Source organism: Bombus flavifrons, chromosome 10 (genome assembly GCF_040668555.2).
Source record: "Bombus flavifrons isolate JBK064 chromosome 10, iyBomFlav1_principal, whole genome shotgun sequence".
In the NCBI taxonomy this organism is placed as follows: domain Eukaryota; kingdom Metazoa; phylum Arthropoda; class Insecta; order Hymenoptera; family Apidae; genus Bombus; species Bombus flavifrons.
Window position 1 is genome coordinate 8,659,969 of NC_138451.1, and position 18,877 is coordinate 8,678,845.

The 18,877-nt window shown below is 38.2% G+C and overlaps 2 protein-coding genes across 5 annotated transcripts in view; both read right to left on the reverse strand.

Moving 5' to 3' along the window:
• Positions 1-574: 574 nt before the first annotated feature.
• Positions 575-6,635, reverse strand: LOC138184393 (transient-receptor-potential-like protein). The gene is made up of 3 exons (XM_069122274.1): positions 6,600-6,635; positions 6,216-6,353; positions 575-913 (listed from the first exon to the last, which is right to left on the reverse strand). The coding sequence occupies exons 1-3, from the start codon at positions 6,633-6,635 to the stop codon at positions 575-577; spliced, it is 513 nt and encodes a 170-aa protein (XP_068978375.1).
• Positions 6,636-7,397: 762 nt separating this feature from the next.
• Positions 7,398-18,877, reverse strand: part of hh (hedgehog signaling protein) — a 93,303-nt gene continuing 81,823 nt past the window's right edge. For all 4 annotated transcript variants that reach the window (XM_069122685.1, XM_069122686.1, XM_069122683.1 and 1 more), the window contains 2 exons: positions 18,405-18,666; positions 7,398-11,225 (listed from right to left, as the gene is read on the reverse strand). In XM_069122685.1, the coding sequence (XP_068978786.1) occupies positions 10,540-11,225; positions 18,405-18,666 (948 nt within the window). In that variant the 3' untranslated portion in view covers positions 7,398-10,539. The remainder of the gene's footprint in view (positions 11,226-18,404; positions 18,667-18,877) is intronic.

An 18,877-nucleotide genomic window follows, 5' to 3' on the forward strand; every position in this document is an offset into this window, starting at 1 on the left:
CAAACCAGTTGGTCGGGCAAAACAAATTCTCCAATCCTCTTAAAATAATAAATCTAAAGAAAGTTATCCATGGTAGATATTTCAACATTATGAATACTTTTCCGAATCTACCGATGCTTTCGTCGATTGGCTGATCCATATCAGAGACAAAACATAAAAATTTGCAAGAAACGAGGTACCTCGTTCTCGCAGATCGTTTACATTTTCATGATAATTTAAACAGCGACGATAGGATCGTTGGAGATACAAACATCTTCAAAACGCTTTGACTCCGACGTGGACGTAACCAAAGCCGAATTTGCTGAATGATATATCCATCCACGAACAGTAAGTAAATATTTAAAATAATATTAGTTACGTTACACGCTACATTTAACAAGCCGCGAAGAAGCATCGTGGAAGAAACAGCAGAAACAAAATATACCCAATGCGAGCGGAGCTGAATCTCATCGAAGATGAAAATGTTTCGACTACGATTTTCTCTAACTTTCGAATCGTCGTGAGTTGCTATAGGGTTCTGCGTAAAAGGGTCCGTTTACTCTTAACGTTGATTAATTCTTTTTCTTTTTTTTCCCTACTTGCACTCTCCGCAATTGCAGCTAGGAGGATGAGGTTTCGGAAGGAAGTGAAGCCTGTTTCGAAGCATACTGATCATCTCGAAGTGTCCGTATTGAGCAGCGATCGCCAGTGGGGTGGCTTCGTCCGGGAAATCGGCGCTTCGCGTTATACCGGCGTACTCCAATCCGGGTGACAGATCGTTCAGTTTGTTCAAAATAATCATGGCGATTTTTATCTCGTTGTCCCTGATGGCGTGTAGATGCGCGTCACTCGGATCGATGTCCGGATGAGTCAGGAGATACTCCACCATTGGCGTGTTCCTGTCACTAACCGCGATGTGAAGCGCAGTGACACCCTGAAAAAAGGCCATGACCTCTCGTTAGCGAAAAAAATAAAAAAAAATCTCGTGTTTCGTTCGGGAGAAAACTCAGAATCATTCGTGACACGTGTACCTTGTTACAGACGTATCTCGTTCATTTTTAGCCTTCGAATTTTTACGTATCTTTCTTTCGGTGTGCAGCAGGTGCGTATAAAGGTTTGGAATTGCTTTTTTTCTGTAATCGATGTTTTTAGTTTTTTTTTTTTAGGAGATTTTTTAAAGTATAGTATTCGAGGATATTGCATGGTTTGATATGATACTTCGGGCATTTTTTTACGAGATAGTGGAAAAAAGTCGGAAGAGGTTTGAAATTGTTTTTGTGCCTTTTTTATGTTCGATGTTTCGTGAATGTTTTGACGTGATAACGAGGAAAGAGATACAGTTGTCGTCGAAATGGTCTGCGATTTGTATATTTCATTGCGATACAAATTTTCACGCATCTTTCTTTTATTTTTTCTTTTAGGAGGTGCATCTGACGCGTCTCCAATTCTGTAATCTGTCACGTTACTTTCGTACGTTGAAGGTTTGCCTGCTTAATATTCACCTAGTTTGCGTTTTGCTCGATCTGAGATTGCACCTCGATGACGTCCAATACGCTTTCACTTGACGAATTTTCCTTGAAAACGGAGGAATGACAAATTTCGACGTTTCATCTTCATTCGTGTTCGTCAAATTTCATTCACAATTTCGTAGGCCAATAACCGTTCCTAATAGAAGATAATCTACCAAACACGTAAAAGAGGAACACAGAAGAAGAATTTTCATAAACCTAAAATAACAGGATTCCCAAGACCCTAAAAGACTCATAAAAACCACATTCCTCTCCCTTTTATCGGTCCAAGTACCATAAATAGACACTTCCCTGCCCTTAACAGGAATCTAATCGTCAAATTCCAGATGTATTTCATAAAAATCCGCAGTCCAGTCGCAACGCTCGTCTCTTTAATTTATAACCAAGAAGAAGAAAAAGGCATTCGACTAATTTCTATGCACAGTCAAAGAAAGAAAATTCACACATTCGTGACTCTATAGCATACATGCATTCATTCCTGAAAGATTTCTATAATACAAGCGTTCGAGAATACTCTCGTGAACCATCGTATGTACTGATCTCTCGTTCTCCGTGCTCCCTTACACAATGTCCATAATACTCAACAACAACGACGACGATCGACTTCGTTCTACGACAGAAATGCCCGATCATCGTCTTGCGCGTGTCAGAAAAAGGCGTTCCACGTTTTTCCACAGGAATCACGGAATTCCTGTTCGCTTGTTGGTCCTCGTGAAATCGACTTTCCAACTTCTCTATATCTGCTCCCCTTTTTTCTCTCTCGTTCCTGTATCTTCCTCCTTTTTACCTCCTGGCCCTCGATATCTTGGCCGTGTCCCTTTTCGTAGGAAGAATGGGACGACGACGTTTGTCGCCCATCTGCGGCGCGTTTAACAGAGGCGGTCACCGACAATGGGCTAACTCCATTGTTGCCGCCGACACACCGGTCACAATATTTCCTGATATCCTGGCTTTTCGGCCGTCTCCCAGGGGACATTGTGAAACCGACACGATCCCGCCTTGTGATATACGCCGCCTCTAGGCCTTTTTCCAAAATCGAGTTCGACACAGCTGCCGATTTTTCGCGTCAGAATAAACACGAACGAGTCTCCGCCGTCGAAGCAATTAGGGCACCGACTGTTTTATTCGCAGTATTTGTGGAAGTCGTCGTACGTCAAATAAGGGAATGATAGGGGGAGGGAGGGAAATATATAGCTTGATTTTGTGCGGAAAAGGGAATTTATTGCTTACGGAGTGGTTCGATGGCGCGGTTCATTTAAATTTCATGTTTGGCGAATTCTTTTTGTGGGGTTTCGGTGAGGTTCTTTGAGCGAGTGATTTGTTGTTTGGGATTGTTTGGTCGTTTGGTGATGATTAATGGTTGCCAAGTTATGAAGAATTATTGCGAGAAGGATTGCAGGAGGAAGAATCGTGCTTGAGAGAGAAGCAGAGCTTGGGAATGTGCAACGAAACACGTTATTTTCGTATTTTGCTATGAGTAAATGACATTAAGTTTTAGGCTGATCGAAACCCAATTTATTGCGACGTTCTCGTGATAGATCCTGAGTTCTCTCCAGTTTTCTTACTTGAATGGAATTTTTGGATATCAAGCGTCAATTCTCGTTATCATTGAGCGTATCGTCAAATTCTTCACCTTCTTATGTATCTGACTGCTTAGCTGTAATTTTGTATATCTCTAACGATATTACGTATCTGCTCCTGCAACGGGATATTCTCATAAACAGAACGTCGAGAATGTCCAATTATTTTAATACGCCGATCAAAATGAAACCTTGATTCGAACGCATCGTAAAACAGTGTCGATTGAATTTTCATCAACGAGTATTATGTCGATTTTTTGAAGAACCGACTATTCTGCCGTAATCGTAAATGTCTCGAAAACTATTAAGAATTTACTCGTATGATATGAAAAACAAAATACCGTAACCTACCAACATAGAAAATTTCCTCTTTCACGTTCCTTCTAACAATATCTATCTTCGTCTGACTAAAACACCATTCAACTACCGTTTCTAGCCTAAAAAAATACACGAAATAAAGCAACCTTCTCTGTCGCTCAAATTTTCCAGCTGGCCCTGACGTCTTCGCGAATATTATATCGTATGCAAAAAACGAGAGCATCCTCCAGGTTCTTTCCAAAGTGCACGCGCACGCTCACGAAGAAGATGGCTCTCGCGGTGGACACGCGGCGGCAAGGGGATTCCCGGATGGAATTTACAGCGGGACCAGTCATTTGAATAATTTTTATCGGTCCTCGGCTGAAACCATTGTCTTGTAAAGGACGGCCTGAAATATGGCCGTAGATACACGGAGGCAAAGCGGTGCCACAGCGCTTCTTTCGTTCCGTTTCTCTCGCGCCCTATCCCCTCCCTCTCTTCTCTTCCTTCTTCTTCGGCCTTCTCTTCACTTCTCTCGCCCATCTCTTCCCTCCGTTCCACTCTTTCGCTGTACGGTTTCTTCTTTCTCGCTTTCGTCCTCGATCGGCCGTGGCGGTGTCTCCTCGGCTCAAAGCGAAACGAGGGTTGGGCTTTTTGGGAACCCCGAAGAGAGGAGGACGACACGAACGTTGCCAAAGGAGGGAGTAACATTCCACGGGGGGTACGTGTATCTCGACGGGGTGAAGATCGGAGATAACGAGACCTCGTCTTGCTTTTTCTCATTCGGTTACGGTGCTTCTGCGTAAGAGTTTCGTCGACTCTTCGTTTCTTCCACTCTTTCTTCTTTTTGCCTTCTCGTTCTTCTCTTTCGTATGCTTCCTTGATAATATAAAACTTGGCTTTTCCTACCTTCTGTCGTTTCTCGTTCTCTTCCGGATTTCTCGATTCTTCATTTTTCTTCAGCTCTTTCTTCTCTCAGCTTTCTCGCTCTTTTCTTCTGTACCTTGTTTGTTCAGTTTGCTGGCACAAGTCCTGGCTTTTCTCACTTTCCCTCGTTTTTTATTCCGTAGAATTGTCGACTTCTGACTTTCCTCTTTGATTCCTTGCTCCCTTATTTTCTAGTTCTTTTTCTAGTTTGATCTTGTTGTTTTTGATTCTGTAGTTTACTCGATTCTAGTCTATCTTCTTTGTTTCCTCGATCTCTTCTTCTTCTTCTTCTTCTGTTGTGTTTCGCCGATACTCTTTCTTTTTGCGTTTCCTGGCTTAAATCAGTCTCTTTGGAGTTTCTCTGTTTCTCACCGTATATTATCGATACTCTTCTTTGTACGTACTGTATTTCTTCCTTCGACTTCATCGCTAGTGAGATCTTGTCTTCTTTTGCTCTCTCCTCCTGTCCTTGTTTCTTCGTCTTCTTTCTCTTCCTCGTTATACATGGCGTTTCTGAAATCGTAACACAATGAAAAAAGGAGCGATTTCTGGTGAGAAAGTAAGCAGAAAGTAAAAATAAAATTTTCTCATACAAAGCTTCGTTTCCGAGAAAATGAGAAGTTCCTTTCTGCGAAGAAATTGTATTTTACGTTCTCGACTTACTTTTACTCGAAGAATCGTTTCTTCCCCGGTTGTACTACGATCTTGGAAACACCCCCTGTATATTTGAGCCAATCTTCCATTTTATCTTCATCGTTGCTCTTGTCCTCGTTTCTTCGTTCCCCTATTCTTCCTCATTGCGTGTTTCACTGGTACTCTTCTGTCCTATCATTTCTTCTCTGACTCTGTCTCGCTTTTACAACTTCATTTCCGCTTTCGTTTCTCCATCCCCTTTTGCATCTGTGATATCCATATTTCTCAGTTCTTGTCTTCTTCGTCGTTGTCTTCTGTTCTCATTTCTTCATCTCTTTCTCTCTCTTCCTCGTTTTACAATTTTATAGAAAAAGTGTGCTGCGATTTGAACAAAGAGACGGCGTTGCTGTTTGAACTTTTCGGAAAAGGAACGGCCCATCGTGTAAATCATCGGAAATGATCTCGGGAAAAGGGGTCAAGGGGAGCCGTGACACGAAGGAAATAGTTGGCGTGTCCACTTTACCTGCGGCCTTCTGCTGAATCGACACGTAAACGACGGACACCACTTACGGTTATGTTGTGGGAAACCGGCGATAGCAGATAAATCCGGCGATCTTTACGAGCTCCCACGAAAAGGGAAGCTGTTTTTCACCATATTCCACTATATTTTTGCTACACGTTTTAAAGTGCATGCTTGCAGTTGGTATACGAGAAGAGTTAGTAAACGATCACCGCAGCGTGCGTATCATTGGATATCGTCATCGTCGTAATATCATGGAATAATTTTGAAGAAAAATTTGATACTGATCAGATCGATAATTTTCCGATTAATGAGATCCGTATGAGTAACTTGATACAGAATGTGGTACACAGAACTGCAGAGATTCGGGACATTTTGTGAAGAATCTTAAGCGAAGATGACGCGAAAAATGCGTGTGTTTCAATGTATAATAAATCATATCTCTGTACGATCGCTTAATATAAGTTTGGAAAGGAAGCTTTAATAACGATTGTAGTATGAGTTATTTATTGAATTTACTATGAATTATTTCTAGTGTAATCGATAATGTCTCGCACGCAACGATATTACAATCATGTGATACTTGAAAAACTAGTAAATTTACGATCGATCGATAAATTAAAATTAGAAGAGACTCTGCTTAAAAGTAAGTACTAAAGGAATTAAAATACACGGACCTTCACGACATTTAATAACTCAATCGTTAAGTTCTTCGATAAAGTTGATAAAACGTCGCACAGTTAATCTTACCTGAAAGTCAATAGCGTTGATATTGAATTGCGGATTATTTTCAAGAAACTCCCTCACGTCCGGAACATTCCCATGGGCGACCAATTCGAAAAAGTGTTTCTCCAGTTCTTGCAAGTATGAAATCGTCACGGAAGATTCCTGAAACGTCAATGAACCTGTCAGTGGCTCGTTAATGCTACAATCGTAAGATCCTAAATCGAATTAAACTGGAAGAACGAGCTTCGTTTTATTTAATAAAAAGTACGAAATTTTCTATATTTTGTCAAAGGACGATCGAAAGGTAGATACAATTATTTAAAATAATTAATTATTTTAATAATTGTACGTTAAAGGAGGACCTATAACCTAATCTAAAGGGTAGAGTTAATATTTAAAAATACTCACCCTTCGTAAGGTACCTTGATTTACTTCCTGCGACATTCTGAGCACGGATCTACCTTAATTACGTTAGAGAAAACGATGTTCGTCACGTTTTACGTGAAACGAGTTTGATGTAGTTTAGCTTGACGTGTAAATTTCATACAGAAAGAATGAACAAAGCAGCAACGATTTTAGAGAACTTCGTTGAGTTTCCTTCTTTTTCTCTTCGATTCAGACACGATTGCTTCGATCTTCGGCCACTTTTTAAATTATATTTCAATCCTAAGAGGATAAATTAACTATCGCCTTCTTAAACCTGCGTTTGGCTGTAGTTTATCAGACTCGAAAATCTAAAAATAAAATAGATATAGTTTAAAGTAATTTTATAAAGCGACGGAACGATCCTCGAACTATGCCATTATCTTTTACTATTGTGGTATTATCTCATCCATATTGAGCAATATCTTTATAATTGTAATCGAAACGTAATGCGTACGTAGATGTTTCGAACGAAATCAACTTGAATCACAGCAAATCGAAAACAATTCAAGATTGGAATTAGCATTTCAGCGATGCGCAAAGAGATATAGGACTCTGATCCCCTATGAACGTTCGTCCAATTTTCTTTCTACTTTTTACGTTTATATAAAGATCCCTCAAACATTCAGCAATTTAAAATAGAAGAAAATAAATACATATTCCGTATATCTGAAGATCATTTCATTAATGAAATCATATTCCTTCGTTGTTCAATAACTTTATAAAATATCTATCAATAATTAATTCCTAAGAAAGCAAAAAAGAATAAGAAGAAGGTGGAAGACAATGATGGGACATTGGTTTCTGCTGTGTTTAATGATGTAATTCAATCTATCGATGGTGTATATACATAATTTATAATTTGTTTCCGCTACGTACAAATAATAATAATAATAATAATAATAATAATAATAATAATAATAATAATAATAATATAATATAATATTAATAATATAATAATATAATAATATAATAATATAATAATAATAATAATTACTATAATATATAATATATAAATTTCTGCAGATAACTTAGGCGTCGATGCAGTAACCTCTCTAGCGTGAAAATTAATCATCCTCAGCCAATTCCGGATAAATCGATGATGTTTGAAAAAATCGAATATGCGATATCTCACACTACGGATTCCTGTACATCGAGGGGAGGAGAAAATCGTTGTTTCGGGTTTATAGGTGGCGTTAAATGCAGCAATTCTATACGGGATACGGTTAAAAAAAGATCGAGTTGAGGGAAACGCGGCGCTCGCAGAATTCTACAGAAGAAAAGGAAACTAGCGAACAGCGGACTATGTACAATGATTCTTTCCTTTTTCTACGCTTTTCTTCTTTTCTTTGAAGCGTTCCTAATCTGCTCTTCTTCGTCTTCTTTTTCTTCTTCTTCTTCTAGGTCACTTGGGGAAAAGGTAACGGGGACGTAATACTTCTTTTCCGTTTTCTAGTTCTTTCTCTTTTTTTTCTAGCTTCTTCTGCTACTTTGCATACGTATACACAGGGCACCAAAAGCGCGAAAAGAAAGCATCGATCGACGAACGAACGTCAACGTTTAGTCTCTATAAATAAATTGTTTCTAACATTAGAATGCCGTATTAGATGAATGAAAGTCGACGCTACTTTCGAGGCAAGAATTGGGGGCGAGAAGCGATTAAAAGATATAACATGTTGCAACGAACATGAACGTGTCTTTGTGATTTGGCTGAATAATTTCAATCGTTGCCTATAACTCGTTTAGATAGTACGTTTGTAATTTGCATAAGCGGCATTACAAACATATCGTGAATCATCTTATTCATCATTTCATTAACAAAATTTCATTATTATTTTAAAAGGATTCGTAGGTAAAAAATTGCGCACTTTATCCGTCTTTACGTGTAATACGTAATATTCTTGGCTCAAGTACGCGTCTAATTAATTTTCGAAATATTCGAAGCACAAAACGGTGCCGAATTTTTAAACAGAATTATGTTACATCATAAATATTCTAAGGCAAATAATGTACATCTTCGTAACTTCATAAATGTTTTACGTAAATATTTTTAGGAATAAATAATCAAGATTGTACTTCTACAATTTTTAATTAAAAAAGTCTTAAAAAATTTTGTACATGTAATAATATTTTTTCCGTATGAACGATAATTTATACTTCCAATAATCACAAAAAATAATTACATACACAGACCGAAATGATCCTCTAAAATCCTCCGTTTTTTTTCCAAATATTGAAAAATATTAAAATATTATTAAAACTTTGATCAAGACGTCAAGAAATAAATCACGAACATGATAAAACCTGTTCTGAAAATTTATGGGACGTATACGTATTTTACGAGAACGATAAAACGCAGAACCGTGAACACATAAAAATCAATTATTTCACAGAATACGTGGCACGAATGAACACAAATATTTTATCGCGCATTTCATGAAAAATAACAAACCATATTTTTACATAAGTTCAGCCAAATACTTTTCACTCGCGTCACAAAGTACAAAACGGGGCATACTTCTCAAGTATTCCAAGCATCTCGTCGAACATCGACCCTTTCATCTCAACAAAAGTTCCATAAATAAATTTCAAACACGCACTATGTCCCTTTCGTTCGACTTATCGACGAACTCGTCGCAAAGTTCCATTCTAACCGGGCTTCGTAAAAGATCCATCTCATAATCCGAAAAAACACGATTCGCGCGCAAAAATAAAATTCGTCGAGGAAGAGAGAGAGAGAGAGAGAGAGAGAGGGAGAGAGACAGACAGACAGAGACAGACAGAGAGAAAGCCAAAAATGAAGAAAATTACAATAATTATATTATATATTCGTATTATACACACATTATACCAAGAGCATAAGCTTCTTCTCTTCTAAAGCTTCGTTTCAACTCCATCCTCTCGATAATAATACCTAGTATACTACAAGTTAATTCAATGAATGGAGGGGAGGTCACTGGCCAGAACAAACTTCATTTCTGCATGCATCTTCGACTTCGAGCTACGCGCACAGTCCACGCATCGAGTACATTTCTCGATGAAAAATGAATAAAAAAGAAGAAATCCGATCCTAGAATAAAAATTCAACAGAAAGAGACAAACGATCGTTTCGTTCGTTTATTCCATTATTAACAACCAGGATCTCTTCTTTTTACGACACAGGAACACGTGCGTGGACCTTTCACGTCGTCCCGTATTCGTCCATTCGTTCGTTTCTATCTTACTTTTATTATCATTTCGGTTCAACTTGGTTTTGAGACACACTGAATTTGTGGCTTCCTTTCGTAACATATGAGGTTGTTTAACTCTCAACTATAGACTAAATGTAAGTTTTCATATCATTACCACAATTTAGCATGCAATTTTAAAAGCTTCAACACTTGATCATCTTCCATTCTAAGAAGCATTCGTCCTTTGTTTCCCTTAGTTTCATTTTTACGAAACATCGTGCGTTAAGCAAAATAATTACATTAAATTAATTCTAATTCAAAACAGAGAGATTTAATAAATAAAACGTTAATCCAAGGGACTATATTGGTACATGGTAATATTAAAAGCACCAACATCTGTAATTAAGGGTTAACACGAGTAGAATCCAAAAAGTACTAGTTTTTCAGTTACATTATATTTTCGTTTTCTACTTGTTGCAAACTCTCGTATATTCCAAGGAAGAAAGAGGAACAAATTCTTTGGGTTCCAAAACGAAGTACATCTACAACTCCATTCCGATTCCACCTCAGTTTTTCCACATCGTTTTCCCCTGTACACGTACATTCTTGTCAAGAGACCTCGAACGATCTTCCACATCCTTCGAAATCCTCCTTCGTCTGACTCCACGTGGGGCACTCGCGGACGCGTTTCGCAGTCCGTTCGACGAAAAAAAAAAGATAAAAACCGAGAAGAAATCCTCTCGATCGACCGCGTCTCACTGATACAGTATCCTCGATGGTGTGACGTACGAGGAGATCCAATAGAGGAAGGACGCATATCCAAGTATGCCTTCTTGCCCCGTTCTCGAGTCCTGCCTCACATCCGTGTACCTGAGGTCCTCTGCTTCCAGGAGCCTCCTTTCGAAAAACGTTCTCACAGCGCTCCACATTCGGTACGGAAGGAACGCGAAGTGAGCCAGTTCCTGGTTGTCTACGAACGCGTAACAAGAAGCGACCACATCGTCGACTAACACCGTTCCCTCCATTGTTAAAGGAGCATAAATGCCTTCTTCGAGAACCAATCGATTGTCGATTACTTTGTCCCATCGTAGACGATGCTGAACCTCGTTTTCATCGGCTGGGTCTCTTACCAGGATCTTGTCCCCTGGCTGAACTCTGCCAGCGAATACTGTGGATCTGCCTTCGACCGGGACCAAGTGAGCTGGTGTCAGGGTGAGGACTCGACCAGATTCGGTGGTCAATCGGACGAATTGTCGCCTCTCGGCGAATGAACGGTCCAGGAAGGCTATTACTTCGCTGTACACGATGTCACCGTGCGAGTCCAGGGCTGCGATTCGCTCACCAAGTTGCACTTGATCCAGCCGCTTCGAGGAACCGTCCGCCGTTCGCACCAAGCTTCTGCCCGGGAAGCAACCTCCGGATTTCGCCGCTGACGATGATTCTGAAAGAAGAGAGTGGTTGATTAGAAAATGTGAAGTTTTTGGAAAGGTTTCTACCAAGGTTTTTCACAAAGATTTTTTACTGGTAACATTGTTGATGTTAATTTAGCGTATGCTGTTTGGTTAATGCGATGAATGTGATGAATGAATGATGAATATATTTTTATTATATTTCACCAAAATACGAAAAAGAAGTGGGAAGGTTGCAACTAAAATTTCGCTTCGATAAATGGAATTCTACTGTATATCGTTTATTATAGACATAAAAAATAAAAAATTATATTTCTTATGTTTAAAAAATAATGCTCGCGTTTTTCCTCGATGCTTCTCGATTTGGATACTTTCATTTAAAAAGTATAAAATGAGCAACAGTTACGAGAAAAGAGAACAATTTACGATATCATTCTTAAAAGAGAATATTTTAAAAAGTCTTTTATAGTATAAAATATTATATAAAATACTTTTATTTTGGACAATCATTCTTCCTATATTTCGATCTTTTAATCGAATCTCCGTCGCCTGAATAAACTTGCGAGTCCCAACAGAACAGATGAAAGTCGATTTTTTTTTTGGGATGATCGAAAATTGAATTGCGCGAAGGAGATTAACGAAACTGAAGTATCGATTACTGCGATTTTGACGTCGATTTTGGGGGTGATTCGATTGTCGAAACAGAAAAACCGAATAACTTCCCATTTGGTTTTCCAGTGAATGTCACGCTGAATTCTAAAGCGCGAATTCATACGATCATATTTCATTAAAAGAAACACGAGTTCATAAAATTTCGATGAATTTTACTCCTACACAGCAATCGATACGATTATCTTTTATTTGAAAATATATAAACTTAATACGTTCAATGTATCGACATTGCTTTTTCTTTAATATTTCTCAACGATCGAGCGTGTATTCTAGCGATTAAAACAAAAAAAGAAAAAAGAAAAAAAAAATTGAAAGCCAAGAAATTTTTCTCAATCTTCCCCCTCATGGAAGCTAGAGACCATAAAAAATCTTCTCGTATTGAATGCGTTGATCGTTCAAGTTTTAAATCGTAATAGATGGTACCCTGAATTGCAGCAAAGAATATACACATACGTACAACTATCAAATCGTAGACTACGAATGCATAAAAATTCCCCCAATTTTCCCTGCGTCTAACGTGAAAAAATATCTTCCCAGTCTACGTGGCTATTAGGGAGAGCGAAAAAAATATCAGAGGAGATGCATCGAATGATACGTCGTGGATAACAAGTCGTATCGACGTTGTCGCGGACAGAAATTTAAATTTAAATGAAGCCTGTCGTCGGTGGGTCGCAATAGCGCGATATAGAGAGCCACGTTCTCAGGGGAAATCGCGATTATTCCCGTCGAACAATCGTTATTACGAGGTACGACGGGGTAGTCGACAAGGGATGATTGCCACGAATTTCTCACGGTTAGCTTGTTACACATGAGGCGTTCTCAACCGTGTTAGATTCGTCTGGTCGACAACGGCGACACCGCAGTCCACGGATCCGATTACCTGATCAAACCGGACCGGATCCCTTCCGGTTCGAGGCCTTCAACCACCGATGAATTCCGACGTTTCGCGGCGGAAAATCGCCATCATGTCAGAGAACGTCGTTGCGTTTCGTTAATTCGCTGTAAGAGCGACACGAGCAGGGAAATCGAACGTTTTGAGAAACCAGTCTCGAACAGGATATTTGAAGATGGAAATTATTTGAAGGTGCTAAACGGTTCGAAATTGAGGATTCAGGTAATCGGTAAAAACGTTGAAGTGGAAAATATAGAGCTAATAGAAAGTTTGAAGTTGAGAACGAAGAGTCGGTAGAAAGTCTGAAGTCGAGAATGAGGAATCGGTAGAAAGTCTGAAGTTGAATATGAAGAGTATGGTGAAGAGCTTGAAGCTGAAAATTTCAAGTTAGCGAAGCTACAGCTGGCCGATCATCCTTTTCAGCAAGTAAAAAGCATGTTTTCATTTATATCTCAAGTGATAGTCGTCAGATTTTGTGCATGTGTGTATGTGTGTGACTACTCTATTTAATGAACGAATCATCTTTAGCTATCTTTGAAGGTTTTTCATCTTATTTGACTTGACGATGTTGACAAACTGTATGTAAAATGTCTTTTTATTAAATACAGAATGCAACAAACTAGAATAACCAGGAATAAGTTGATAAAATATTCAATAAACGAAATTAAAAACACTGGAGGGGTTGAATCTTCTACAGAAATTTTATTTTTCTTTTATTCTCAGATTTTCTTTATATAGTAGTAAAGCAAAGGATGAATTCGAAAGACGTGGGAGCTTGTTCGTAGAATTATTCGACACATCGTTGCACAAGTGGGTTGAGCGTGGAATTGATTGGAAGAAAGTTTAGGGGAGATCGTGAGAAAGATGGAGAATAGCGATTGCGTGAATTGTCGCCAAGGGATTGGGTAAGCTGATTAACCCTCGGACATCCGATGGGGTGAACATCACGCAACTAATATTGAGTCAGATACGATCCGATAACAAAATCTTTTCCATACTTTAAGTTTTCTTAGATCAATCAATAGTAAAAAACATTGTAGTATAGGTTAAAATCAAGTTTAAAACATTTTGTATGAATTTCCAAGCCTTCGTGCGTTCTCACAATTACATGTTTTATTAATTTTCTATTGATCCTTCCATTATAGTTTGACCAAGAATAATTTTTCACGAAAATTAAGCTCTACTACCCACACTGAATGATTTTCCTCGAATTAACCGATTTCTATCTTTTCTTCTCTGTCTCTTCTTTCGATTGATCGAAAGTTCAAGCACATCAGACTACAAAATCTAGCAGAAGAGATATTTGGAGAATCTCGTAGAGCATCGTCTCGAGGTAAAATCTGTCGGCAAATCGGGCAAAGGATCTTGGAAGGAAATCGATCGATCGATCGATCTAGGAAGATGGATCAGAGAATGGAGCGAGGGCGTCGAAATCGTGATACGCGTGGCTCGCGTCCACAGACGATACCTGTTTCTCTTAACTGACAGTTCCCTTGGTCTCTCGAATATCGTTCTTTCGGCTCGTATCGATTTCGCAGCGATTGTTACGCTGGAATCTAATTTGAGCCGACAGGCAAGCCTAGATTTATTGACATTTATTTTGAAACTCGAGCCTCGGCCAAACCAACGAAACGAGCCTGCGCCCCCGAATCCTCGTGTTTGGTCCTTTTTAACGTTCCTTTTCTACCCGCGGTGTATGTAGCTTATGAGAAATTTCGTCCAACCATTCCGTGAACGTATCGTCGCGTATTCAAAATTGACAACGTTGAATTATGCGATAGAAATATCTGGCCATTTTATTACCTTTGTCGTACTTATCATCTTTAAATAAATCTCAGATCTTAAAATCTTAAATCTTAAATCTAGTTGCACGCTGTCGATAAAAGAAATTAAGTTGGACAATCATGATAGAAAATGAACTGAAATATAAAATGGGAGAGGACCAATCATATCAACCATGTAAGGCCGGAGAAACAGAAAATAGAAAGGCATGTACCAAGCGACTACACAGTGTGTAGAGAAATCAGACCAACCATATTGAGGAATAAGAAATAGACAGAAACAATAAAAACCGCAAAGCGCATATTGAAACTAGTAAACTTCACAAAGGAAAGCACGAAGTCGAGAGATTCTTGCTTGGAAGAATAGAGAAGAGACCAAGAACAACGACCAAAACTGAAATAAAATATCAAAGACTGACAACATATGCTCGCATACAGCATTGTAGCATAGAAATATACGTGCAGACGCCTTAGCCGATATGTCTTAGAATAACGAGACGAAATGAACTAGAAGATATAAATATAATAATTTATACGATATAATCTATATGATAAGTTAGGATATAGCTAGATATTTTAGATTTCTATAGATTCAGATAGACGATGAAATGAAGACTTAACTGTAAGGAATAGATTACGATAGAAATAAAATGTATCAAACGTGCACAAAAAAGATTGTAATAGGCAGAAGCCTCGATGCTATAAAGAAATACAATACAGTACGATAGAATACAAATTTAGTTTCACATCTCTACTGTTTCTTCTTTCATTTTTATTTATTTCTATCACAGTCGAACCTCTGTAACTCGAGAGCTTCTGTAAGACTACAATTTTCTTCGTTGCTTTCTGCTCCGTTGCGAAAACCTTTGCAAGTCGCAATAAAACTTACTTCAACTCGAATTATTTGCCACATATCCATAGATGCATTCTTTTACCTCTGAAACTCGACTATCGAATACTCAGACCTCTACGAGTCCAAGTTTATCTCTACAAATCAAAGTTTACCCCTGTAAGTTCCAACTTCTATCGTCAGTGCTTCTGCAACTCGAAGTGTACTTATACTACGTCCACAAGATGTGAGAAATCGATCATCCTGTATTGTCTCCTTTCTTTTAACTGTTATGGTTGCTTCAAGTAACGCAAGACGACGCAGGCCGTTCCTCTGGTTCTTCGCCTTTCGATCACGGGCTTATCCACGGAAGCTAGTCATTTTCGTCAGTCGAGCGCACAATTGCCATTATCCTCCGCGTCTGTTTCTTTTGCCATTCGTTTTGCCGGCGTTAACTTTTGCATACGTGTGCGTTGAATAAAGCGAGTTTCAAGGGGAAACTTAAAGTACTAACATTTTCTGGAAAAGTGAGCGTAACTGTGTCATTGTACGAAGCTTTCACACGTCGAATTTTCATTTGTGTTCCTTTATTTATTTAACTCTTTCCTTGAGCTTCGAATTACCGAGGTTCGACTGTATCGGTTTCTCTTCTTGTTCTTCCATTTCTATCTTGTGTCTTTCCGTCGAGTCACGTCTTTTCACGATTTGTGGATTTATGCAGATAAATAAATAGAATCAAGTAGAAATATAATTCCTTATGGAACTTAATTCATATAGAATAGAATATTCTGTAACACGAATATTCTAAAGAATCGATATTATATGGAATCGCGCTCAATTAGTATTTCGATCGATTATTTTTAATTTCTAATTAAAATCATGGTTTAAAGTTTAAAGAGTATATTTAAATACAGTTTAATCTTTACAAAATATACAGGTGGTACAAGCGGAAAGGGGGTGATTCTACGCGAAAAAAGAAGTCGAAAATATAGAATAAAAATTTTTTTTTTTATTTCTTTTTTTTTTTTTTAAATTTTTCCATCGAGACAACGATCTACAGTGAGATCCGTTATAACGTACCGCACGCGTACCGAGCGAAAATTCAAAGTCGATTTTCTCGAAGAATCACCCCCTTTCTGCTTGTACCACCAGTTACCAACCACCCTGTTTATTATGTATATGCTGTATGAATAAGACTGTGAAACACGTAAAAGAATTGTCGCGTTACTCTTTGTTATCCTCGATAGATAGGTCTTGGCATACAAGATATATTTCACTGCCTCTATCCTCGTAGAATAACTTCTTTCACCGAGTGCGATCATTTTCTACAATACCCTGAAGATCTATACAAGTCGGTAAAACAGATAACTTCCTCTTGGCGGAGAGGCAAATGGCGCAGCAAGTAGATTTTCTTGTAGCAGTGGTGCTCTTCCATAAATAAACCAACCAAGCATCGATCAAAGTAAAAATAAAATATCGTCGTACACACGACGAATTGTTTATAATTTCCTCGTATGACAGATTTGATACCACAATTCACTGAAACAGCCATCGATTATCGAAAAGGATTCACGGTGTATTCTGTTGTCATTATCTTGTGATACTCCTTGTCCTATAAATATTTCTTTACAAATTTTTAATAAATCTGTTTGTCCGCAGCTGATTCTCTCTTTTTATTTCCATTTCAAAATTGCACATTCGTAGAGATAATACTTTGAATTATAATTTGCAAGCTTTGATGTTTCTAGAAATTAATTACTAAACGATTCAACGATCGTCGAAGATCGTTCGTTCGTTTATTCCATAAAACGCGGCGATATCTGCAGGATTGTAAATTGCGCGCGTGATTTAAAGAGATTTCAGGAGAAATTAGGTGCCGGAAACGATTACAAACGTATAACATGGTTAGGTGACTCGAACATTGGCTCGCCAACGTTATTTCGGCGTGACGAATGAAGTGACCGTGACAAGGCGGAACATCCAAACGCGTGTCTCCACTGGAATGTTGATTGATAGCGATAATACGATTTATCGGGCATCGATAGATAGATCTGGATCTCTTCGAACCAGCGAATAAATTTTTCTTGTATCGTTTCTCGAAAGAAATATTAGCGAGTAACACAGTGTCATCGATATCTGCAGTTTAATTTTACTCAGTTACGAACGTAATTTAAAGAAACAGAACTCGAGTAAAAATTTGTTTCATCTACTGAATGTTATAACAAGAATATTAAATATTGTATTTAAAAATGTTTGTGTAAATTCCACTGATTCTTAAGTTTCTCTAAATTTCTTTCTAGCGAAATAATAACTTCATATAACGATATTAAAAAATCTAATATTCCCCGGTCGAAACGTGGAAATAGAATGCAAGAGACTATCGACCGACTTACACAACGTTGTTGCACCGGTGGTTCTGACAAGGCAAATCGTTTTTGCCTCTGGTAATTGAAATTTACACGGAACTTAATCGAAGCCGCCGAATTAAAGGAGCGTAACGACAAATTACACGAGAGCGTCGACTGCAGCTTCTCGGCAGGTTGCTTTTATCGATTAATAACTTCCTCTTCATTCTTATCGATAAATACGTACATTTAAAATACTTAGGATATTTCAACGTGAAAAACGTTTTTCAAACGCGATTTATTTCTTTAAAAGTTAATGGAAATTCAGCAGCGGTGTTCCTAAAATATTTTAAATATTACAAATTTAGAATATATTGCGTCGAAACCCGATGTAGTTTCATTTTTTTTCCTTTTTTTTTTAAGTAGTTCATTTCTCTAAAAATTACATGAAATCTAAAGCACTTTTAAAATATCTAAATTTGAGATGTATCATATATGCAAAAGTTCGGTACATCCTTCTAGAAATTATCCTACATCAAAGGTAAAAGAAAAAGAAGAAAGAAGAGAAAAGAACTTTCTTTATGATAGATCTAATTAATTAATTTTATGTTTCAAGTAATTTTTCTAGCTGAAAAATGATATAGTTAACAAGACCATCTGATTAGAGAAAATAATGAATAAAGAATACTAACCAGACTTGACAGAACAGTGAATGTGGGACCTAGACTCGTAGTAGACCCAGTCGAAACCAGCTTCGACAGCGAGCCTCGCCAGCATTCCGTATTTCGAGCGATCCCGATCGCTCGTCGTCACGTCGACGGCACGTCCCTCGTAATGCAGCGAATCCGTCGCGTGTTTTCCCTCCTCGTCCCAACCCTCTGTCACCCTTAACTTCACTCCCGGCCACTGGTTCATTACCGAGATAGCCAGGGTGTTCAGCTTCTCCTTACACCTCTGTAACAAAACGCATCCTCGGGTTACTCGATTGATAATTTACAACATTTAGTAATTTAACCGTAACTGTGGAATGATGGCATTAGGACAACGAATAAAGATATTAGGAAACAGAAAATGCTAAGAAACCATGAATAATTTAAAGATATCCGACGCAACAAAAATGAAGAAGAAATAATTGACCACTAATTATCGTTAATTTTTTCACGTT

What these genes read in the sequence shown, in the direction of transcription:
- LOC138184393 (XM_069122274.1), bottom strand. Translation starts at nt 6,635, where the DNA reads ATGTCGCAGGAAGTAAATCAAGGTACCTTACGAAGG. An exon ending in ATCAAGGTACCTTACGAAGG is followed by an intron (nt 6,354 to 6,599) that starts GTGAGTATTTTT and finishes TTGACGTTTCAG; the next exon opens with GAATCTTCCGTGACGATTTC. An exon ending in TCAACGCTATTGACTTTCAG is followed by an intron (nt 914 to 6,215) that starts GTAAGATTAACT and finishes GCCTTTTTTCAG; the next exon opens with GGTGTCACTGCGCTTCACAT.